We start from the raw sequence: 22,765 nt of genomic DNA on the forward strand, positions 1-22,765 counted from the left end.
AATATAGTCATGAGGATATGTGTATAATACTTCTCTGTTTATGAATGTTTTCAGCTAATAATTTCTTCATAACTGTCCAGGTGCATTCTGTGGCTACAGTAGCAAGTTACCACAAAAGGGGGGAGGGGGGGCTTACAATGACAGAAATTTATTCTCTTGTAATTCTAGAATCTATCATCCAAAATCAGTATCATTGGGCCACGATCAGGTCAGCAGGTACACTTCTTCCAGACTCTCTAGAGAAGAATTCGTCCCTTGCTTCTTCCAGCTCTGGTGGCAGCCAGCATTCCTTGTGTTGTGGCTGCATCATTCCAATCTTCCAATGTCTCTGCTGAGATCTGGTCTTCTCCTCTGTATGTGTGTAACCTCCCTCTTTTTTTTAATATATATTTTTATTTCAGAGAGGAAGGGAGAGGGAGAGAGAGATAGAAACATCAATGATGAGGAGAATCATTGATTGGCTGCCGCCTGTACAACCTCCACTGGGGATCGAGCCCACAACCTGGGCATGTGCCCTGACCTGGAATTGAACCCTGACCTCCTGGTTCATAGGTCTATGCTCAACCATTGAACTGGCCGGGCAAACCTCCCTCTTATAAGGACATTTGTGATGGCATTTAGGATTCATCCTGCTAATCCAGGATAATCTTCCTACCATACTATCCTTCACTTAGTCACCTCTGCAAAGCCCTTTATCCAAATCAAGTAACATTCACAGGTCCCAGGATCAGGGCTTGCCATCTCTGGGGGCCATTACCAGCCTACGGCACCAGGTGAGGCAGGTGCAACCATCCCCATTTAGCAGAGGAGGAATCTAAGTGAGGTGACTTGCCTGAGGGGGAATACAAGATGATATTCTGCTATATGTATAAATTGCCAAAATCACGGAATTCTCCAGATGGTGAATAAATAACGTGTATCCTGGGAGTGTAACCACGCAGACACAAGTAGGGGTGGCAGCAGCAAAGTGGGTGGCACTGCTGGTATTGTCTACAGGGCCAAGGCAGACTCCCCAGGTCAGGCCCCGTGGCAAGAGGTTGCGCCCAGGTATGGACCCAGCTGGTTGCTACAGCAAAGCCCCTCAGGACGATGACTGAATGGGGAAGGCATTGCAGGACTAGGATACATTTCCCTGAGGTCAAATCATGCCGTGGGGCATCATGTAGCCAGTGACGACCACACCAATACTTTCTAAAGACCAAAAAATGATCCGGAAATCACTGGTATAATTGAAAGAATGATTTGTGCCCCAATCTGCAGCACTTAGAAGGTAGCTGTATGATATATTCTATATCATTTACTTTGCTTAGATAATATACTTTTAAAGTTTGGGCTCATGTGCTAATTTTGATTACTAATCAGTTGATGGAACTTTTTTACCTTTAACATCAACCCTGACCTGAAGTGAGAGTTCTCAGGCTCAGGCAGGTGCACTTGGCCTCCAGACGCCCGAGGGAAGGTAGCATCATGCAGGGTACAAACCTTGCCCATTGCAGCCTGTGGACTAACCAACTCAGGAAATGGCTCTGACTCACTGACCTCTTCTTAGTAATCACTGCTACTTTTACAGAGCCAGCACTTTATAGAGAGGGGTTCATCTCGCTGCTACAACACTCTAAGGCAGGCATTATTGACATTTGCATTTTACACAGGCGTTCCCCAAGGTATGAAAAGTGAAGGAACTCATCCAAGGCCACACAGGTCAGATGTGAGCCCAGCCTGGGAGGGTTCAGAGCCTGTACTCTGAGCCCTGGATGCCAATCAGTTTTGGACCCTTTACCGCCACCTTCAGGAAGGGCACAGGAACCCCACTCCTGGCTGATTTCCTCAGGCAGTGATTTATATCTGGTGTACACAGCCTGGCCTATACACGTGGCAGAGCCTACAACGTGGACACACTGCAGATGGGCCTCCCTGAAGGTGAGCCAGGGTGCACGTGGCTGGGCTGTGACTTCCTGGGCCATTGACCTCACTCACCTAGCGCGGCACTGGCTGCCCTGGATGCTGGTGAATGGTGGTGCCCAAAGGAGCAGGCCGACTCCCGGCCAGGGACTCAGTTTCCACCCCTGCCATGGCCCGAGGAATGCGGTCCCTTCTCTTGGGATCCATGAAGCCAAAGGACTCGTAAGGCCTCATATTCTGAGCATCTCAACTTCTCAATAAAATGCTCAGTGTTCAAAATGGCAGCCAGAAGCATTAAAAGGAAATTCCCCTTTTCCGTGGTAAAGGCTTGAGTTCTATTTTATCACTCCACAGGCTCCTTAATTGGTATTTTTATTCCGCTCAAAATAACCTTTTCAAAAGGCACCTGCAGACTAGCACACTGGCCTTTCTGTGGAGAGGATGCCTTCGCACTCTGTGGGGAGTTACCATTAGCAAGAATTACAGCAGATTGTGACAGGCCCCTGGGAGAACCGAAGCCACGGGAAAGCCACACAGCACAGCTAACCAAGGCCACGGGAAAGTCACAGAGCACGGCTAACCAAGAGACGCTGGCCAAAACGACTCCACACCTCACAGAGACCATTGGCAGGGGGCGGGGGATGGGGTGGGGTGGGGGTGGTTTCTGTGACTCACCAGGCAACTCTTTGCGATTTTTTGATTATCCCTAACATGAATCACAAAGAAACCTTCAGGGGTGCACTTGGCTACTTTGGCCAAGAACTGAGAAGAAAAACGCTGACTTTTAACAACACATAATTTGTGTAAATAACTCAGGTTCCCATCTATCGGAGCTAGGGTTGCTGTAACAGATTACCTCGGGCTCAGTGGCTTTAAGATGACAGAACTGCATTCTCTATTTCAGCCTGCCCTCTGATCTCTCCAACAGAACAGCGGTAATGTATTCTTTTAAGGTGGGGGGGGAAAAGAAGGGGATGGAAGCTCCGAGGCAGGGAAGTGAAAAAGGGCAAGGAAGCAAAGTCAGGATTCTTTAAAGAAAAGGAACTCTGGTGAACATCCAACCCAGGAGTAGTAAAGAGTTTCTGGTGCCAACTCCAAATGATTGACTGATGGCAGTTTCTTGGGAGGGTTGTGTTAAGAAGGACTCTGAGGCTGTGTTTCTGAGCCCCAATGGGAGGAGCACTGTAGTAGTTCTGTGTGGCTGCTTTAACAAATTACCACAAATGTGGTGGGTTAAAACAATGGAAGTCTCGCATCTCTCACAGTTCTGAAGGCCAGAAGCCTGGACTCAAGGAGTCAGCAGGGCCACGCTGCCTCCGAAGGCTCCAGGGGGGAATCCTTCCTTGCACCTTTCAGCTGCTGGTGACCCCTGCGTTCCCTGCTTTATGGCAGCATCACTCCACTCTCTGCCTCTGTCTTTACATAGCTTCTTCCTGTGGTGTCTCTCTGTGTGTATATCTCCCTCTCCTCTTCCTCTGAAGGACACCAGTCATTGGGTTTAGGACTCCCTCTACATCCAGTATAAGATCATGTTGAGATCCTTAACTAATTCCTCAAAGACCCTATTTCCAAATAAGGTCACATTCTGAGGTTCTGTGTGGACCTGAATTTTGCGGGGTCATTCAAACCAACCCAGGACAAGAACCACCACGATGGTTTAGTAAGCCTGACACAGGTTCAGGACTTGTCAGGGGTAGGACCCATGTCTTCTATCTGCCACCCCATGTAGCCCATGCCCACAGCTTTACAGATAATAGAACTGAGGCCCAGAGAATAAAAGACTCTTGACCTGTGTCATATACCTAGGTAATGCCACAGGCGACCAGAATGAAGAAGACTGCAGAGGAGGGATACGATATAGGGGTGGGAGTGGGGTGAGGTGGGAGGGAGATGAAATCACTGTTTTAGTTGTGGGATAATAGAGAAGGGCATCTTTGCATTCGAAATCATTGTCCAAAGAGTATCTAGATGTGGCAACCCCCCCCCCCCCCCGCAAACCCCACAAAAACAACCAAACAAAAAGAACACAAAAAACCCTGAGCTAATTAGAAAATTTAGGAGCCTTGGAAGAATTAATACCACTCTGAGGGTCAGATTTGTTTGCCTTTTTTTTTTCTCCCCCAAATAAACAAGAGCTCCTCTCATTGGACAAAAGCCTTTCCAGACTGGTCCCGAAAGCATCCTGCGTACTTATGCCTGCTGGTTGCCATGGTGAATGATGCTGATCTGAAGAAATGAATAGTGTGAGCGTTGGGGGCGGCAGTGGGATTACTCAGACGGTGGCGAGAGAGACATCAAGGAGAGCCCAGAGCAGAGGGGGAAAGGCATCATTCCCTTAGCTCGGGTCCACCCTGCCTCTGAAGGCTACGCTCTAACTGGCATCAGCACACAAGCATCAGGTAAGAGGGAAAACGGCTCTTCTTGGAAATGGAAACGGCTTTTCCTTTCCCACTCTGCTTGGAGGAGGGCCAGGCAATGGTAATATACATAGCTACGCACAGGGGGTGGAGGGGGGTGTGTGTTTCCAAACAGAAGCAGAGGAAGAAAAATTAAGGGAGGCAGATTTGGTCCTAAAAGCTGAGGATGCTGTTAGCATCTTGACAGAAAGCTCTTAAAAATGTCTGCTGTGGGGAACTCAGTCTGCAAAGACAGCCTGCTGCAGAGGGGAGGCAAACAGGGGAGAAGATTCACAACAAGAAACGGATTGCTAATCACCCCTGATGGAAGCGATTTACGAGGGCCATTGCCTCTATGTCCTTAGTCATGAATTAAGCTCTTTCACTGTGGTCGGAGGTGTATTTACAGGGATGTGTGGGGTGCTGGGTGGCGTGGATGGGTGTGCATGAGAGGGAGCGAATGCAGTCAGTCTCCTTCGCAATGACCTCCCCTGGAGGGATCCTAGCTCACACACCTGTTTCGTCCCTTTCATACCCCATTTTGCTGGGAGGAAATTTCCAGCCACATAGGAAGAAACAATTCCCCTTCCTGAGCATTTCAGTTCACTGTCATCCTTCGAGAAGGAAAACAAGGACTGCATCTTTCTGCAGCTCACCCCCTCTGGGAACACGGGCAGGAAGACAGAAGGGGGGGGGGGGCAGGGAGGAGAGCAGCTCCTCCTGGAAGCCAGTCTGGCTTAATTTCCAATTCTAGTTAAAATCGGATTGTTTTCTGATTGTGTCACTGCAACCTGAAACAAAACCGTCCATATTTCATGGGAGAGGAGGAGCACAGGACAGAGCAGGGGGAGACCTATACGTCAACATACGCAGGTTGAATATGGCTGCCCCTGGATTTTCGATGAGGGGAAATTCAGTGAGGGGGAAATACGCAGAATGAAAACGAAACGAAAAGGCTTGAGGACGGCGCTCCCTTCCCAAAGCCAGAGGGCTGGCAATCTGAAGACAGCTCGCTGGACTTGTCTGGTAAAACAGCAACGGGTCCTAGCACCAGCATCTCCTGTCGCAGTAACATTCTATTACTAAGCCCAGCAACCTTGCTCTGAACATCCAGCAGTGAAGTGGCTTTGAGGCTGGTTCCTATTAGCTGAGTCACCTCAAATTGCTCATCTGTAGAATGGAAATCTAGCTCAGAGGGTGTGGTGACGAATAAAGGGAACTTGTTACTGTAGGTTGAACAGCTAGCAAGAGCTGTGAGAGGGCAACGGCTTGCTAACTGATGGTTATTACCATTATTAACATTCATGGTCCCAGTAGTAATAAAGAGTAGCAGCTGTGCTGGTATGAGCAGCTGATTGTATTGATCTATGAAACTACTTCCTGGGTACCTTTGGCTTTGATAAAACAAACACAACGAGAGCAGAGGCTTTCGGGAGAAGTGAGCCGCCAATGAGCGACAAAACAAATCTCTCGCCATGGGCAACAGAACTGGGAGGCAGAATGTTCTAGATGGTGGAGCTACCAGCACTTAGAGAAGATGCAAGAGGTCCGGAAGGGAAATTTAGGTGAAATACCTGCCTGGCTTGCAGGTCTCAGACCTGTGGTGACTAACGCAGGGACTCTGAGGTGGTCCTGAGAGTTGCCTTCCTCCTTTCGTTGCCTTTTTTCTTCTTGTTTTTAAGGCTTGGGCACAACGTTGTAGGTAAAGGATCTGAGCCAGGGCAGGACGGGACTGGGGAATGTGGGCCCATCCTTTTTAGGTCTGAAGGCCTCCAGCTTCGGCATGAGAGAGCCCTGATGGGACGCCTGTCCTGCCGTTGTTTGGCCATGCCTAGCTGGTAACGTTGCCTCTTGGCCTCTACTTTCTTCGTAAAATGGGGGTAATATTAGTCTCCATCTCGAATGCTCCATAAAGAGCAGTGGCTGTGATGATCATAAATAATTTAGGGGAAGTCACTCTTCACTCTGATTCTGGTTGCAGGATCAGGATGGAAATCGAGGTGTGGAACCTTTCTTCTTCGAGAGCCATCGTTTCCTGGAAGCCCTTGGAGCCCTGCCAGGAGGACCATTACAATGTTATGTACAGGGCCAACTGGAACAACATCTTCACCGGCTACATTCGCAACAGCTTCCACTATGAGGAGAAGGTGCCTCGAACCGTCAGCAGGGTGGCCCTCGAGCATCTCGCCCCTTCCACTTTCTACTTCCTGTGCGTCAGCTGCAAGAAGATCACCTACCCCCACAAGCATCACTGCACCATGTTCTACACCCCGGATAAGAACCCGCTGGTTCCCAGAGGCTACCTGGTAAACCCCCAGCTCTCCCTGTGGGTCCTGCTGGCCATTCTGCTGGCCTGCTTCACAGCTGTGCTTGCTTTCATCTGCCTCCAGTACTGGTGCATCCGCTGCCATGTGCCACGCTGGTCTTACAGAGAGCCCCACCTAATGGAAGCCAATGGGTTGGTGAGATGGCCGCGGGACGGCCCGGCTCTCGATCAGGAGGAGGAAGACCAGCAGGGGGTCCCCCTGGTGGAAATGCCACGCAGAGATTCAGGAGCTGGAGTGGAACCGGAGGCCGAAGCCGCAGCCGACGCCGCAGCTGCAGCTGATGCAGATGCCGAAGATGACCCGGATGCCCCTGACGCAGGTGCCCCCCAGAGGGAGGGTGGTGGCCAACCTGGCATTCTGCCTCATTTTGAGGGGTGAGAGGTGGGGAGGAGGCAGCCCCCAATCTGTGGCATCAAGCCCTCCACACAGGAGTTCCTTTGTAAAAATGTGTCCATAGACTTTCCATGTCTCCCCGCAAATTCAGTGTTCTTGTGGACCACCTGGCTCAGCGACCACACTCCTCAAGCCGAGGACTCACCCCATGCTGTGCTCCAGGAGAAGCATGGCCTCTCAGGGGGGGCCCAGTGTCGGCTGGTGCAGTTAGAAATATAAAAACCTATTTTAACATGAAAATAAATGTGAATTCCTTACAATGTAGAAAGTGAAATGTGCATGACTTGACAAAACACAGGACTTCAGGGGAGCTGTGGAGGTGAAGACGGGCTCGCTGAGCTACGCGGCCAGCCAGCTTCAGGCCGAAGCCCAGCCTCTGCTTTGGGAGGCTGTTTTGGAAACGTGGACGAAGACTCACCCCAGCCTGTTTTCCAACTTTCAGGCAATCACATACCACCTCAGACATTACTTTTGTTTGTTTTTTAAGCCAGATACCATCTTTACTGTTCTTAGCAAATAGTTTTAAATTGACTCATGTTTTAAAACTTAAACTTATTTTAAAAGGAAGCTGTACATGAATCCAAACATGAATACCGGCACCCTCCTGCCATAAAGAGAAGAGACATAAGGATAAATAGAACGAAAACAAAATAATAAATCTGACCTAGATACTACTAGGCTCCAAGTTTAAAGCCTGCTTTCTATTCTTCGATAAAAGGGGAGATTAGTAAGCATTGAAGTACGAAAGACCTATTAGCACCAACATCGGGTCTGTCTCCTCGATATAACCAACGAGGTTTGAAAGAGAAGTGGAAAGGGAGGTGTTCTTACTTTGTGAGTCCCTGGGATTTAATGCTGTGGCTGTGAACCATCTAAAATGCTGTGAGTCGGAGCCGCGATGAGAACGTTGCCTGGACCAGACTGCCTGTTCTGGAGAAGACACCTCCCAGCACCGCCCTGAGCCCTTCTAAGCCCCACCTCTAGGTCCGACTGGGGGGAGCGCATCTGGGTTCATTACCCTTCCTAACCCAGGGCTCCCGGCCCTGAGGACCACCTTTCCTAACAAGGCCATGTTTATCCAGTCGGGGTCAAAGGTGGCCATTTTATTTGTTGTTGACACACCTCACCGCTTCAGTGGCATTCTTCAGTCCTCCCTTAACCCCCCGGGGTAAGAAGCGAATCTCCTCCATCCGTCATGATGGGCAGACTGTGAACGTTGCTCCCTGTCGTCACCATGAGGTGGAACTGGAACTTGAGGAGGGCAGCGGTGACGTCTGCTTCAATCTCTGTTACACCCCCAGCATGTAAAACCCAGCCCAGTGTCTGGCCTTTCCTGGATGTTGAATAAATGTCTGTCCAACGCATGGCAGTAGATGGAAGGTCTAGCACAGGCACCACTGGGAATGTGTAGCGTCAGGATGGGTGCTTGTGAACAAAGCTGCTCAGTTCTAGCTCCAGTCAAAGCTTCCCCTCCCAACTGCTTCCTGCCTGCGAACCCCTTAAATTGATAGAGCACAACCCCCAGAATCCCAGGACGATGCCACCTCGAATCAGCCGAGAAACAGGAGGCGAGGGCAAATGCCAAGACGACAAACCCCATGCATGCACTGCCCGTTCCCCTCCCCAAAACGTCCCCGCGCAGGATGCAGCCCCTGGCTGGAATTCACCCCCACCCCCATCCCTGCTAGTTGTGAACTAATAAAGATGAATAAACTCACAGTCGTTTCCGCCTGGATCTCACTGCTGCCTCCTTTTCTCCACTCCTTGCTTTTCTCTTTCGGGGAATACTTTTCCATTTGCTTTTGCTCACTAGCCCCTTTAGAGGTAGGACCCGGGTAAGACGACTCACCTTGGACCCATAGAGGTAATAAGGCTGGACGTTGGCGGGTTTATCTCTTTGCGGTTCTTGGGTGAAAGGAATGGCAGTTCGGACAAAACTAGGAGAGGAAAGATGGGGCAGGCGTTAACCGAGTCCTGATATTCTTCGGGGGACGTGATGTAGTGGGAGCCCTTCCTGACCAGGTGCAACCACACCGCTTCTCAAGTGGGTGCCTCCGACATACTCCCATCCAACCACTGCCTCCTCCCCAAAGATGGGCAAGTTGAGGTCCAGACTCACAGGCTTGATGTGGGGCCTGTGGCTGCTCGTGACAGTGGGCTGGGCCTGAGAATGGCCTTCTCCAGGGCCCCACCTCTCCACCTCCCAACCCCCATGTTGGGTTTCCACAGAGCAGGGTTCTGCAAACTCTTTCTATAAAGGCCCAGGCAGCAAATATTTTCAGCTTTGCCAGCCAGATGGTCTCTGCTGCAAATAAATCCGCTCTGCTGGTCGCAGGAAAGCTCCCGTAAACAATAGTAAATGAATGAGCATGGCAGAGTTCCTATGAATTTCAAATACTTTCCACTTGCCAACACATGAGGATTCTTCTTTGGATTCCCCGTCTCCCTCACCATTTGAAAACATCAATACCATTCTTAGCTCATGGGCTGTACAAAAATAGCGGGGAACTGGTTGTGGCGTGTGGGCCAGGGTTTGTAGACTTTTGCTCAAGAAGATTAAAGTTCCCAAATCTTCAGAGAACAGGAAGTGCGTCTTGCTAAGTGCGTGGGTTCAGGAGCATCGATGGATTCCTCCCAGACCTCCCAGTCACTCAGCACATGCTTACTGAATGCTGGTCCTGAGGATACTGAGAGGACCTGTGCCCAGTTTTGCTCATCCTTACATACTTATTTTGAAGTGAATACCTCTCACCTCTTCCACCAGGTTTTGAACCTCTGTGGGGATAAGGGATCAGGTCTTGCTTCTACCTTGGTGCCTGGACCAGGGCTGAGGTCACCTACAGGAGACATGCTCCACTTTGCCGTGCATGTGTGTGCTCTGCACACATATGCCTGTTTGCACACATACATTCCCATATGTCCTCACAAAAGTACCATCTGATCATGTCACTTCCCTTCCTTAAAGGTTCATAAATGCTCGATCCTAATGTGGTCTGTGGAGCAGTCCAGTCTGGACCTGCTTCCTCCTGCATCCTGCCGCATCTTTCATGGCACCACTCCCCATCCCACCTGCTCCACCCTTACCAGCTCCCTGGCTCCTTAGAAAGTTTGCCTGGAATACTCTTCTGCCTTTTTGCTTTATTTTTGCCTTCTCATCCTCCGCTCTGCAACTCAAGCATGCCCGCTCAGAGGAGGAAGCCCCTCCTGAGGTGTGCATGGCTCCCGGACTGGATCAGGTGGGGCTGTTCTCTCGTGGCTCCGTGGGCTTGCTTCCATCTCCACGTTCACCGCTTATCGTAACACATTTACTGTGTGATACATCACTTCACAGACTGTGTGATTGTTTGATCTGGCTCCAAGAGGCAGGAAGGCATCAGCACCGAGCCTGCACCCAGGAGGGGCCCTGTGAGATGCCTGCGGCAGGGACGAGCGGACCCCTGGGCTGGGCCTAGTTTGGAGGAGGCAGCTGGCTGCTCCCTGGGCCCCAGTTCGCCCCGCCCCCTCCGACAGGGACTCCTTACCGGTTGGTGGATCCGTTGTAGCAGTAGTTGGGGAGGAAGTCGAAGTTCAGCTCCCAGAAGACGTGCAGGGTGATGCGGCCGTAGGGGGCGGACACGTTGTGGTTGGCCTCCCGGAACATGGCGTCGAAGCTGTCCAGGGTCATGTGCTTGCACAGCAGCCGGTGAGTGAGCCGGTTGATCTCCAGCAGCCACTCCAGCTCCTGGACGAGAGAGAACCGCAGCTGCTGAGGACGCACACATACCTTTCAGGTGTGCACCACTTGGTCTGAGCCATTCCTATCACAGGCGAGAGCCCCTCACACAACCTCCCAACTGCCGGCATGGGGACCAGGACCCCAGCAGTGGCATGTGACAACGTTCCCTTGTTCTGAGGGGAAGGAATTGATTGACAGCTGTTGCCCAGGCTGCATGCCTGTCCGAGGAAGGGAGCCAAGTCACGTGCAAATGACTCTTTGCTCCCCTCTGGGTACAAAGCATGCCTGCTTGCTCTCCAGATTCCATCTGTGAGAAAAAGCCTGTACCTCAAGGTCACAGGTAACGTAAAAGGAAGCTGTGACTGGCTGTCACCAGAGGCTACATGTCTGCCCTGCATTAAGCAAGCACACTAGGTGCTTACGATTAGGTCAGATCACACGAAGCTACTGATATTTTAGGTCAAACGCCATCAAATATGAGTAACTTCATAGGGTTCAACCTAATATGTGCCAAGCAGTATTTTAAGCACTTTATATGTGGTAATACATTTAATGCTCAACCCCCCTATGAAGTCAGTATTATTGCTGCCTCACTTTGCACATATAGAAACTGAAGCTTTGAGAAGTAAAGTAACTTAGCTTCAAATCTGGGAAACTGGGCTGCAAAGTCCACATTCTTAACCCTGTGAGACACCTATAGGGATTCTGAAAACAGCTGGGAGCAGATCGTCCCCTACTTTGGGCTGTAGGTACCTCAGTCACACAGGTGTGGCTGCAAGCTGCGGATGAGCAACCTGCTGTTGGCCACAATGACCAGGGACCTGAGTGAGCTGTGGGCCGACTGTTGGAATCCCACCTTTGGGCAGAGAACGGGAGCAGAGGGGATACTACTCAGACACAGCAGGGCACTACATTTGCTGAGGAGTGGAAGGGGAGTGAACCTTCGGGCTCATTTAGTCCCTTATTACATTGCCATTGGAAAGCATCAGAGCAGTCTCATGCTGAGAGAGAGAGAGAAGGCCGCCTCCACTTCCCTTCACAGAGGGGAAACTGAGACTCAGCGGGTGAAGTAACTTGCCCAAGGTCACACAGGACATATGTAACGGGGCTTAGGATGTGAATCCAGGTCTTCAGACTCCAAATCATGTGTGTTTGGCCCCTGTGACACAGATAGCTGCCTGGAGTAAAGAAATCATGGCTAAGAAAGCCCTCTGAAAATAAAGACTGTCTTAAAACATAAAAGCAAAGAGAACAGCAGAAGGGCAGTTCACCAGAGTGCAGCCCGGTGGTGGGACAGTTAGATGCAACTTAATCATCTGTGGTCACAGGAGGCAGCTCCACACCAGCGACTCTATTTCGTTCTCATCGGCCACAAGGCCCCCTGAACCCCGGTCGGGGTCCCGTGTGTGGTCAGGTGGAGGCCCCAGGCCACGCCTCCCATCTTGGAGCTTAGCCTCTCTGAAACTCAGATTCTGTGGCTCTAAACTGGGGGCACAGGCCTGGATCGCAGCTTATAAATATAAATGGCTGCAGGTCAGGTAAGTGGGACAAGCAGGGCAGGAGGGAGTCGTGGGGCTGGGTTGTCTGTGGCAAATCAGAGCGCCCAGCCCAGAGAAAGGCGAAGCTGCTGAACTCCATCTGATTGTGGCGTCGGAAAGGAGCTGAGAGCACCTGCCACTTCTCAAAAATAGGTCAACATCTGGATTCCAATTCTGAAGTGGCAGCTGAAGAGTAAAAATCCAGTCCCTGTGCACTATGAGGTAGAGGAGGGCAGACACACAGATCAGCTCTCCGCTTCTTCTCTTGGCCCAGCTAGCTGGACCTCATCTTGGTTTCGATTCACTTGGGATGGGTTAAAAAACACCAAAATAACAATAATAAAAAGAGTAAACGCTAAGGACTACATTTCTGAGATCCGCGAGTTGTCCCACTATGGGGAAGATAGCTGCAGATAGGAAAGCGGGGAACCACTCCTGTCCTGCTGTTCTGTGCTCTTCACAGTCTCAGGAATGCGTGTCAGTGTTGACAAGGGAGACCAGGAGAGAGAAGTGGCTGGAAGTGGAGGTCCAGCGCCTGCCATGCAGCAGCACAAGGGTGTTTCTTTGTGACATAATCCCAACTGTGGTCTTGCATCAGCTGTGTTCTCCCGGCTTCCCTCAGGAGGGCCCCTGCCTGTGGGACGGATGCAGGGCTCGGTGCAGAGGGTTTAAAAGGCACGTGAGTGGTTCAGGCACCTTCAGAGAGGATGTCAGCATTCCACAGTACAGTCGGTTTACTGAGGAAATAAAATACCCAAAAGGGCAATTCTGTGAAGTATGGGAAGAACTCTTCAAGGGCAACCAGAAACCCGAGTGTCAGCCACATGGGCCTGGTGACCAGCTCTGTGGCTCCAGGGGGGCAAGAAGATCTGGATTCTTGAACCCAGGATCAGTGAGAGCTGGTAGGTTAGATCCATGAATGATGTGTCCGGGAAGCTGGCAGCAAACTGACAGCACAGTCCAGCTGCCAGGCACATCTAGGCAATGGTTACCAGCTGGGAGGGCTGGGCTGGTGCTATCAGAGCTTCTGCACATTTACTTGTGTTCTTCCACATTTTTAATGTTGGCTCAAAATTTCAAATATGCTCTGCAGCCTCAGGCTGCCAGCTCTCAGCTGCAGTGTTGTTGTTTGTTTGTTTTGTTTTGTTTTAAAAAAACATACATTTGTATTGATTTCAGAGAGGAAGGGAGGAGAGATAGAAACAATAATGATGAGAGAGAATTACTGATCTGCTGCCTCCTACATGACCCAGGATCGAGCCTGCAACCTGGGCATGTGCCCTGACCAGGAATCGAACCGTGACCTCCTGGTTTCTAGGTCAATGCTCAATCACTGAGCCACACTGGCACTGGCCGGGGTCAGCTTTAGCTTTTCACAGCTCTCTTGGAGCATCTATTTACCGAGCTGCGTAGGATGGTGACTGACAGGAAATGTTTGCAGCCTCCCCACTCGGCATCAGGCTGCCTTCCCATCTCAGATAGGAGTTTCTAGGTGGAGGGAAGGGCTGAGGGCAGCGCATTCCTGGGTTTGTTCTTTAGAAGAGGCAGAAGCCTCTCAGCGGAGGTGAGGGGGGCCTCCTGATCCCATAGCGGGGAGCGTCCCTGGGGCCTCCTCTTCAAGGGCTTCAGGGGCAGTGGCTGCTCTCCTGGGGGCCATCATCCTCACCAGGTAAACACCGGCTTTCATGCTTGTTTTGTTTTCGGCTCAAAGAGCAGTCAGTGCCTTTCAAGGGCTGGGCCATGCACTCCCACGCACACCCCAAACCAGTTTTCCCACCCGATACGCTCATTCATTACTGGAAAACTGGAAGATACAGATAGATTTTTTTTTTTAAAAAAGATGAAAACAAAAGTCCTACTACTTGGAGATAATCACTGCTAACATTTTGGCATAAACAAAGAAAAATCTATTTCTTAAAATAGATGTCCTGGAAGGAGGCGTGCTGCATGACAGTCTCTTCCCGTAAGGGACCTGGGCTGAGGTGGGCAGCCGGATCAAGTCCTCTTAGGAAACGTTGAAAATTCACCCCGAGAACATTTCCCTGCAGCTCCAGATCCCTGTGTTCCTCTCCTCTGTTTTTCCCCACAGGCCTATTTATTTATTAAGTGCAATGAACTATGCAAAGCTCTTTCCAGACTGGCTCGTTTTGTCCTTGAAACAACACCATGAGGTGAATGCTAATCTTTCCTCCACAGTGTAGGTAGGGAAACAGGCTTATAGAAGATAAATAACTTGCCAAGATCACCCAGCCAGTAAGAGGCAGGGTCAGGACTGCACCCACTGGTTTTTCTGACTCTGGAGCTCTACTTTTTAAAAAAGTAATTTGTCCACTTAAAAACAAGCAAACACCTTTCTATTTGGAAATAATTTTAGACTTACACAAAAGTGAAAACAGCAGAGTTCCTGCACACCCCTGACCCGGTTTAACCAACGTTAACCTCTTACATAACCATGGCATGATTATCAAAAGTAGGAAATTAACGTCGGCACAATGCTATTAACTCAACGACAGACCTTATTTGAATTTCCCCAGTTTGTCCACAAAGGTGCTTTTTGTTGCTCTGGAATTCAATCAGGACCCACTTTGCATTTAGTCTTTTCCAATCTCTAGTAGTTTCCAGTCTCTCTTTGCTTTTTATGATCTGCATGCTTTTGAAAAGTATTGTTCCCTATGTGTGTGTGTGTGTGTTTCTTTTGAGGGACTGTTTTTGATTTGGGTGTATGTGGTTTTTCTCATGATTAGATTGAGATTATGCATTTTGGAAAGAATACCACAGAAAAATACATATCAGGAGACACATGAATATATCTTATTACTTACTACCTTTGATGCCTGGGTAAGAGGGTGTCTGCTAAGTCTCCCCATTGTGAACTTACTATTCTTCTATTTGGAGCAAATAAATGTCTTGAAGGAGATAATTTGATATTATTATGCAAGTATTCTGTTTCTTTCCAAAGTTATTTTGGGGATAATTTTTTTATTGTGGGAAAATATACATAACATAAAATTTACCATTTTAAGCATTTTTAAATGTACAGTTCTGTGGCATTAAGTACCTTCACATTATTGTGCAACCATCACTACCATCCATCTCCAGAACTTCTTAATCTTCCTCAACAGAAATTCCATTCCCATTAAACACTAAAGCTCCTTCCCCACAATCACTCCCCTACTTTCTGTCTCCATGAATTTGGCTACTCTGGGAATCTCCTAATAAGAGGAATCATAATATGTTTTTCTTAAAGTTCTGTCCACTGCCCTGGCAGATGTGGCTCAGTGGGTTGGGTGCCATCTTGTGCACCGAAAGGTTGCCGGTTTGATTCCAGGTCAGAGCACATGCTTGGGTTGTGGGCTTGATCCCCAGTAGGGTGCGTGCAGGAGGCAGCCAATCAATGTTTGGCACTCTCTCTCCCAAAAATAAATCGATAAAAACATCTTAAAAAAAAAAAATTCTGCCCACTAATTTTAGCATCCATGTAGTGATCTAATGGTGACTTCATTCTTTCTACTCATCTGCTTTTGAAAGCATTAAAGCCTTCCTTTGATTCACTTAAAGACTGACTGATCAATCAAGCTTACTCTAATTCTTGGAAAGAATTAATATAGAGAAGTTCAAAAGCTGTTTAATAGGAGAAGGAAGGTCCATGCTTATGCATCAGGACCGATTATATAATTTGCAGGTCCCCTGGCAAATGAAAATGTGGGGACCTTCGTTAAAAAACGATTAAGAGCCCTGGCTGGTTTAGCTCAGTGGGTGGAGCGTCAGCCTGAGGACTGGGGGGTCCCGGGTTCGATTCCGGTCAAGGGCATGTGCCTTGGTTGCGGGAGCATCTCAGTGGGGGGCGGGTGTACAGCGGGCAGCTGGTTGATGTTTCTCTCTCATTGACATTTCTGGCTCTCTGTCCCTCTCCCTTCCACTCTGTGAAAAATCAATAAAATACATTTAAAAAAAAACTATTAAGAATTTTAAGACAGCAAGAGCAGAGCATTAAACCCAGCACAGAGCCCCAGGCAATCAGGAGAGTAAGATTATTTTCATTCTTAAGTCTATTTTTCCTGCTCTATTCAGATAGGAAGGAAACTTGCTGCCCTCTATAACTGGCCCAGTACTAAGCTCACAACAACATTCAGCTAGAATCCCAGATCATCCCATCTCTTACCACTATGGAGGTCAGGTCCTCACTCTCAAAGCGGCTGATGGCCTGGTCCAAGGATTTGTACATGGCGGCAGAGATGCGCTGAGTAATGAGTCTGTTCAGGTCAATTGATCTACCCAGGAGCTGGACAGGAGAAATAGAGAAAGAGAGAGAGAAGTTACTTAAGATTTGCATAGACACATGACAATGAAATGCAATGCACTGATAGGAACTTGGATTAAAAGTATAAAGGTCATAACTGGGACAAATGGGGACTCTGTAGAAAAGAGTATTGTTAAATTTCCTGAGTATGACAATTCTATTTTCATTTCGAGAGAATGTCATTGTTCTTAGGAGATAGGTGCTGAGGTGTTCAGGGGTGAAGTCTCATGATATACGCAACTTATTCTCAAATGGTTAAGAAAAAAAAGTATATTCTTTTTTTTAATATATATACTTTTATTTCAGAGAGAGGAAGGGAGAAGGAACATTGATGATGAGAGAGAATCATTGATCAGCTGCCTCCTGCATGCCCCCTAACAGGGAATCAAACCTCCACCTCCTGGTTTATGGGTCGATGCTCAACCACTGAGCTGCACTGGCTGGGCAAATAGTATATTCTTTAAAATATATATTTCCATATACTATTTATATTTATACATAAATATATTTTATATATTTGCTGCATTTGTGGGAGAAAACATACACATGAGAAAGAGAAAGTGGTAAAACATTAATAATGAATCTGTTTATAAAGAATATATGTGCTCATTGTTCAAGTTTCCTGTAGTTTTGAAATACAAAATGCTGCCGGAACCAGTTTGGGTCAGTGGATAGAGCGTCGGCCTGCGGACTGAAAGGTCCCAGGTTCGATTCCGGTCAAGGGCATGTACCTGGGTTGCGGGCACATCCCCAGTAGGAGATGTGCAGGAGGCAGCTGATCGATGTTTCTCTCTCATCGATGTTTCTAACTATCTCTCTCCCTTCCTCTCTGTAAAAAATCAATAAAATATATTTTTTAAAAAAAGAAATATAAAATGCTGAGGGAAAATACAATTTATTCATACTGCAGGACAGGCTCTGGCATCCATGCAATGCTAACATCCTAAATTAGCCTTGAGCTCCTTCCTGAATCTGCCCTGTGCCCCAATTCACAGTTACCGGGAATAGCCACCCCTCAGCATTTAAATTCATCCCCACAAAGGGCCGTTGTGTGCCTTTGTGGGGATGAATTTAAAAGCAGGAGCATGAAGGGCTGGTTACAGAACGGAACATGTAGCTTACAATAATTTCTACTGGGGAACACAGGGGCAGCCCTGCAGATGCTATGGAGAGAGCAGTAAACATTTATTGACCACCTGCTCTGTGCCCTGCACTTTGCTAGGTACCCAAGGATTATTCTTAACCGTTTAATTTTTTCTACTTGTCTTCTGGGGTGAATTTTCTAACTGACAAGGGCCCCTTAAAGCCACAATGTGCACACATAAAGCCCTCAGTATTAAACACCCTGTGGCTAACTCTGCTGCACCAGTAAGTGACAGTCATAATTCTCTGTTGTCGGCAGAGGAGAAAAATGTTCTTTTTCCTGTTACAATTCTCCATTTCCCTTGCATTTCTCATAGCAACGGGAATGTCAGGGTTTCTAAGGAACCCTTTTCCTCTTCATCTAGACCAGCGGTTCATAACCTGTGGGTCGCGACCCCTTTGGGGGTCAAACGACCCTTTCACAGGGGTCGCCTAAGACCACCGGAAAACACATACATAATTACATATTGTTTTTGTGATTATTCACTATGCTTTAATTATGTTCAATTTGTAACAATGAAAATACATCCTGCATATCAGATATTTACAGTATGATTCATTAACAGTAGCAAAACTACAGTTATGAAGTAGCAACGAAAATAATTTTATGGTTGGGGGTCACCACGACATGAGGAACTGTATTAAAGGGTCGCGGCATTAGGAAGGTTGAGAACCTAAACCATCCCCTCAGTGGAGGCTCGGCCCCCTTCACCTCAGTCTTTTCCACAAACGCCATGGACCACATGAAAAGCATGCAGAGGCCACAGCGGAAAGGCCCAAATCTCCCAAGAGATTTCAAGACCCCTCTCTACTCTCACGCTCCATGCAATCAGGAGGTGGCTGCCAGCAGGGCGTAGGAGCAGGGAGCAGTCCTCTGGGGCAGCTCTTATTTTGTCTCCCTTGTTCCGTTAACATTTTTAAGCAGGAATATGTGTCTGAGCTCCTGACAGCATTTCCTCTACACTGGGGGGTCAAGTGTTCACAGAAACTAACCCCACAAAAATAAACCATAATTTCTACCCTGGGTTTAGCCTGACATGCTGTGTTTGTTTCAAAGGCCCGAAGCTCTCCATCACTTAGGCTAGCATCTGAGCCTTGCAGGGACACATTTACCCACTGCTGAGCAGCAGTCCCGACGCAAGGAAGTGGGCCGCAGCTTAGGATGGGAAGACGGAGGCTTTGGTGGCCACTGCTCCCCAGGGGTGAGCTGCAGACGAGCAGTGAGCCTGGAACTTGAACCAGAGGAGGCCCCGTGCCTTTGCACGGTTTGTGGACTCTGAGGCTGTGTCACACCTATCTTAGACGTCCACACGGGGCAATGTGCAGACAGCACAGCCCTGATTTCTGACCTCCATGCTACCCTCACAGCTACTGTCTCAGCCTGTTCCATTTCCACTGTGGGTTCCGTCCCCTATTACCTGGACGTGTCTCTGTTTCAGCAGCGTCTCGTAGCGGTTGGACGGCGGGTACGGAATGATGACTCCATAGTTCTTACATTCGGCTCTAAAACGTTTATCCAACAGGACACTGGAAGGGATGAGAGTTAAATGAGGCCAGCCAACGTGACAGCGAATCGTTTTCAACTACCCCGCCGCGTCTGCTTTAGACCAGGATCTACCCATAAAGCACTGTCTTATGCATTTTAAGTATAATTTCCTTTCCGTTTTAGAGCAAAGTCCTTCAAATTTCTTTTCAACCAGAAGAGCTCAATATGTGAACGAGAATGTCTAACTTAAAGACTGGCAACACAGAAGTTGAATGACTTTCCTCTTTTATTCACTGACCAAAAAATCAACAACAGCAATAACAACAAAATGGATTGCATGCTTGTCATATCCCAGATCCTTGCTTGGGACAGACAGTTCCCAACAGGAAACAAGCTAAGCCCTAGGAATACAAAGTTCCGGTCCCTGGAAGTCTATGTTCTAGTGAAGAGTGACTAAAACTGAAAAAGTAGGCAGAGGAATAAGATAATTTCAAATAGTGTACGTCTGCATGGCATTCATTATGTATCAGGTGTGCACACGCACTCATACAGTCGCTTTTCCTCTCACATCCATGAGTTGGAAGTACCATTATCATCTTTCACACTGAAGCACACACTGCAGAGTCATAAGTGCTCTGAAAACAATAAAACAGGACCATCTGGTATGAGGAGGTCAGAGAAAGCCTCTCTGGAGAGGTTTTGTTCGACAGAGTCCTACATGCGAAAAATGGCCAGATCTGGGGGAAGAATCCCTCAGGCACCTGGGATGTCTGAGAAAAGGAAAGATGGCCAGTGTGGATACAGGGCAGGGCCTGGTGGAGATCATGGTGCAAAAATGAACTTATAAAGTTAGTCCAGGGGCCAGGTCACGTGGGACTACCTAAGCCATAGGAAAGAGGTTAGATGCTCTCCAGATGTAACTGGATGTCATGGAAAGGAAGCCATGAAGCAGGACAGTGACCCAATCTAAATGCACACCCTCCAGTACAGAGAGCAGCCACCCGCCCCATGAGCCTGCTGAGCACCTGAGATGCGGTGGGTCCACGTGGAGATGCACTATGAGTATAAACTACATTCTAGATTTTGAAGACTTAGACAAAAAAACTATTTCTAGTAATATTTAATTGTTACATGTTGAAATTTTAGTATTTTAGATATATTGGATTACATATTACATGAAATATACTCCTAAATTACTTTTGCCTATTTTTCCTTTTTTAAATATGGCAACTAAAATTTTAAAAATTACATTTGTGGCTCACATGTATAATTGCATTATATTTCTTCTCTCTTAAGATTTTTAATGGTTTTATTTTTAGAGAGAAGAAGGAAGAGGGAGAGACAAACATCGATCCGCTGCCTCCTGCATGAGGGATCTAGACTGCAACCTGGGCATGTGCCCTGACTGGCAACCTTTTGGTGCACGGGATAACGCCCAACCAACCTCATGGGCCAGGGCTCATTGGATTCTATTTCTAATGGTCAGCACTGATCTAGATCATTCTCTCCCTTCGGTGCTTTCTAACTCTTCCAACATCTCTCCAGCTTTATCATGCAGTTTGCTCCCTCTTGTGGTCTGTGGAGATCTTTACATGTACTAATTCACCTTAATCCTCTCTCAACAGCCTCTTGAACTTTCCAAGTAATGCATACAATATGTTAGTTTCAGGTGTACAACATAGTGATTTGACATTTCTATACTTTGAGAAATTATCATCATGATAAGTCTAATAAGTATGTCACCCTACAGAGTTGTTACTATATTATTGATTATATTCCCTATGCTGTACACTACATCTCCATGACTTATTTATTTTATAACTTATTAAACTTGACCCTTTTCATCCATCTATCCATCCCTCCCCTCTGGAAACCATTAGTTTGCTCTCTGTGCCTGTGAATTTGTTTCTCTTTTTGTTTTGTTCGTGTGTTCTGTTTTTCAGATCCCACACATACGTGACATCATGTAGTAGCTGGCATGCTATTGTTACTATACTTCTGCCACAGGCACTTTGGACAAGTAGTTCCTTTTCCCTGCATCCTCCTGTCCCCTCCTTCATCTAGTTTTACTTTACTCCTATCACCTTCAGAAATGAACTCAAATGTACCTTTCTCAGGCTAGCCTTTCCAGCTCCCCACTCAAAGACTAGTTCAGGTTTAACTGTCATATATTCCCATGAACTTCTCGTTCATAGGGAGCGCGTAACTTCCCTTGTCACTGTGCATTCACTAGTTTTTATTAATGTCTGTCTTCCCCAGACATATCTATTTTCCTCTCCTACATTTTAGCACCCAGTCCAGACCCATGGAAGCATTTAGGTTTCCTTACGTGCTAATGAAGGGAGGTTTTGCAGCAGCAAACCCCAGGTTCTCTTACCTGCCGGCCATGGCTTTGTAGTAAGCGAAGATCTGATCCGCCAGCTTATAGACAAACTGATCAAAACACAGGTTCACCTGGTGAAGAGGAAGCAGAACGTGTCAGTGGTGTCTGTCCAGCTTTACCACAGAGACTTGGGCAACTCAAAGAGGGCAGTGGGGCCTGAAGCTGTGGGGCGAGAGGCTTTGAAGGAAAAAGAAAAAAGATTATATGGCCAAGTCAACTTTGGGAAACCTTTTTCCTTGTTCTGAAGGTCCTCAGTGAGGCACAGAGAAGGCAAAGTTCAAAAAGCTGTTGAGAAACCGCCCTCTCCACCAGTCCCCTCCTTGGTGTTACAAGGGGCCGGCCCAAGGGGGCCATCACAGACAGGTCTTCATGTCCTGTAATGACTCATGTCGGCATCCCATGGCCACCTCTCATGACAGGCTTTCTTGTCTTTTCCTTTCACTGTACTTAACCTTGCTTTGCAAATAAAGAGGTGGATGGTCATCAGAAGTTTAAACACTCACAAAAATACAATGCTTAAAAGTCTTTGATTTTCGGCCGAGGCCGGTTTGGCTCAGTGGATAGAGCGTGGGCCTGCGGACTGAAGGGTCCCGGGTTCGGTTCCGGTCAAGGGCATGTGCCTGGGTTGCGGGCATATCCCCAGTGGGAGATGTGCAGGAGGCGGCTGATTGATGTTTCTCTTTCATCGAGGTTTCTAACTCTCTGTCTCTCTCTCCCTTCCACTCTGTAAAAAATCAATAAAATATATTTAAAAAAAAAAAAGTCTTTGATTTTCAGCGAACAAGGGGCTGTCTTGCCATGTCAATGTTTCATCTCATTGGTGATGCTCAGGTGGGAAGGAAGTTTGCATCAGATACAGAGGATCAAATCCCAATCCTCCAATCCAGCAAGAGCAGGAAATGGCTGAGGGTGAAATTTCAAAGGGGAGTGGCAGTGTAATGTCAAAGGAAACAGATCATATTTAGGTAATTCATCTTTGATTCTTTTCTTACCAAATTCTCAGCTCTGTATTCAAAGAGCTTTCATGCCTTTTGTTTTACACCCCAGGTGGCATATACAGTGCTGGCCTCATATGCAGGTAACCAAGGGATCCGACCTGGACTTGAACTTCAAGGGCGTTCGTTGGTTCTCCTTTAGGCAAAGAGCCTGCAGGGTCCAGGTGGGGGTTCCCACTCATACCCC

At 47.9% G+C, this 22,765-nt stretch overlaps 2 protein-coding genes across 4 annotated transcripts in view; one reads left to right on the forward strand and one right to left on the reverse strand.

Annotated features, from left to right (window-relative positions):
- Positions 1-22,765, reverse strand: part of CYFIP2 (cytoplasmic FMR1 interacting protein 2) — a 105,309-nt gene that overhangs the window by 34,139 nt on the left and 48,405 nt on the right. For all 3 annotated transcript variants that reach the window (XM_036312052.1, XM_036312051.1, XM_036312050.1), the window contains exons 19-23: positions 21,578-21,654; positions 19,133-19,241; positions 16,434-16,553; positions 10,540-10,739; positions 8,868-8,955 (exon numbers count right to left, since the gene is read on the reverse strand). In XM_036312052.1, the coding sequence (XP_036167945.1) occupies positions 8,868-8,955; positions 10,540-10,739; positions 16,434-16,553; positions 19,133-19,241; positions 21,578-21,654 (594 nt within the window). The remainder of the gene's footprint in view (positions 1-8,867; positions 8,956-10,539; positions 10,740-16,433; positions 16,554-19,132; positions 19,242-21,577; positions 21,655-22,765) is intronic.
- FNDC9 (fibronectin type III domain containing 9) lies at positions 4,049-7,003 on the forward strand. Its single transcript, XM_036312054.1, has 2 exons — positions 4,049-4,301; positions 6,280-7,003. Exon 2 carries the CDS (start codon positions 6,287-6,289, stop codon positions 7,001-7,003), a length of 717 nt encoding a protein of 238 aa, XP_036167947.1. The 5' UTR covers positions 4,049-4,301; positions 6,280-6,286.

This window comes from Myotis myotis, unplaced genomic scaffold (genome assembly GCF_014108235.1).
Source record: "Myotis myotis isolate mMyoMyo1 unplaced genomic scaffold, mMyoMyo1.p scaffold_m19_p_6, whole genome shotgun sequence".
Taxonomy (NCBI): Eukaryota; Metazoa; Chordata; class Mammalia; order Chiroptera; family Vespertilionidae; genus Myotis; species Myotis myotis.

Bases quoted from the DNA above. Each gene is read 5' to 3' on its own strand.
- FNDC9 (XM_036312054.1), top strand. From the start codon at position 6,287: ATGGAAATCGAGGTGTGGAACCTTTCTTCTTCGAGAGCCATCGTTTCC.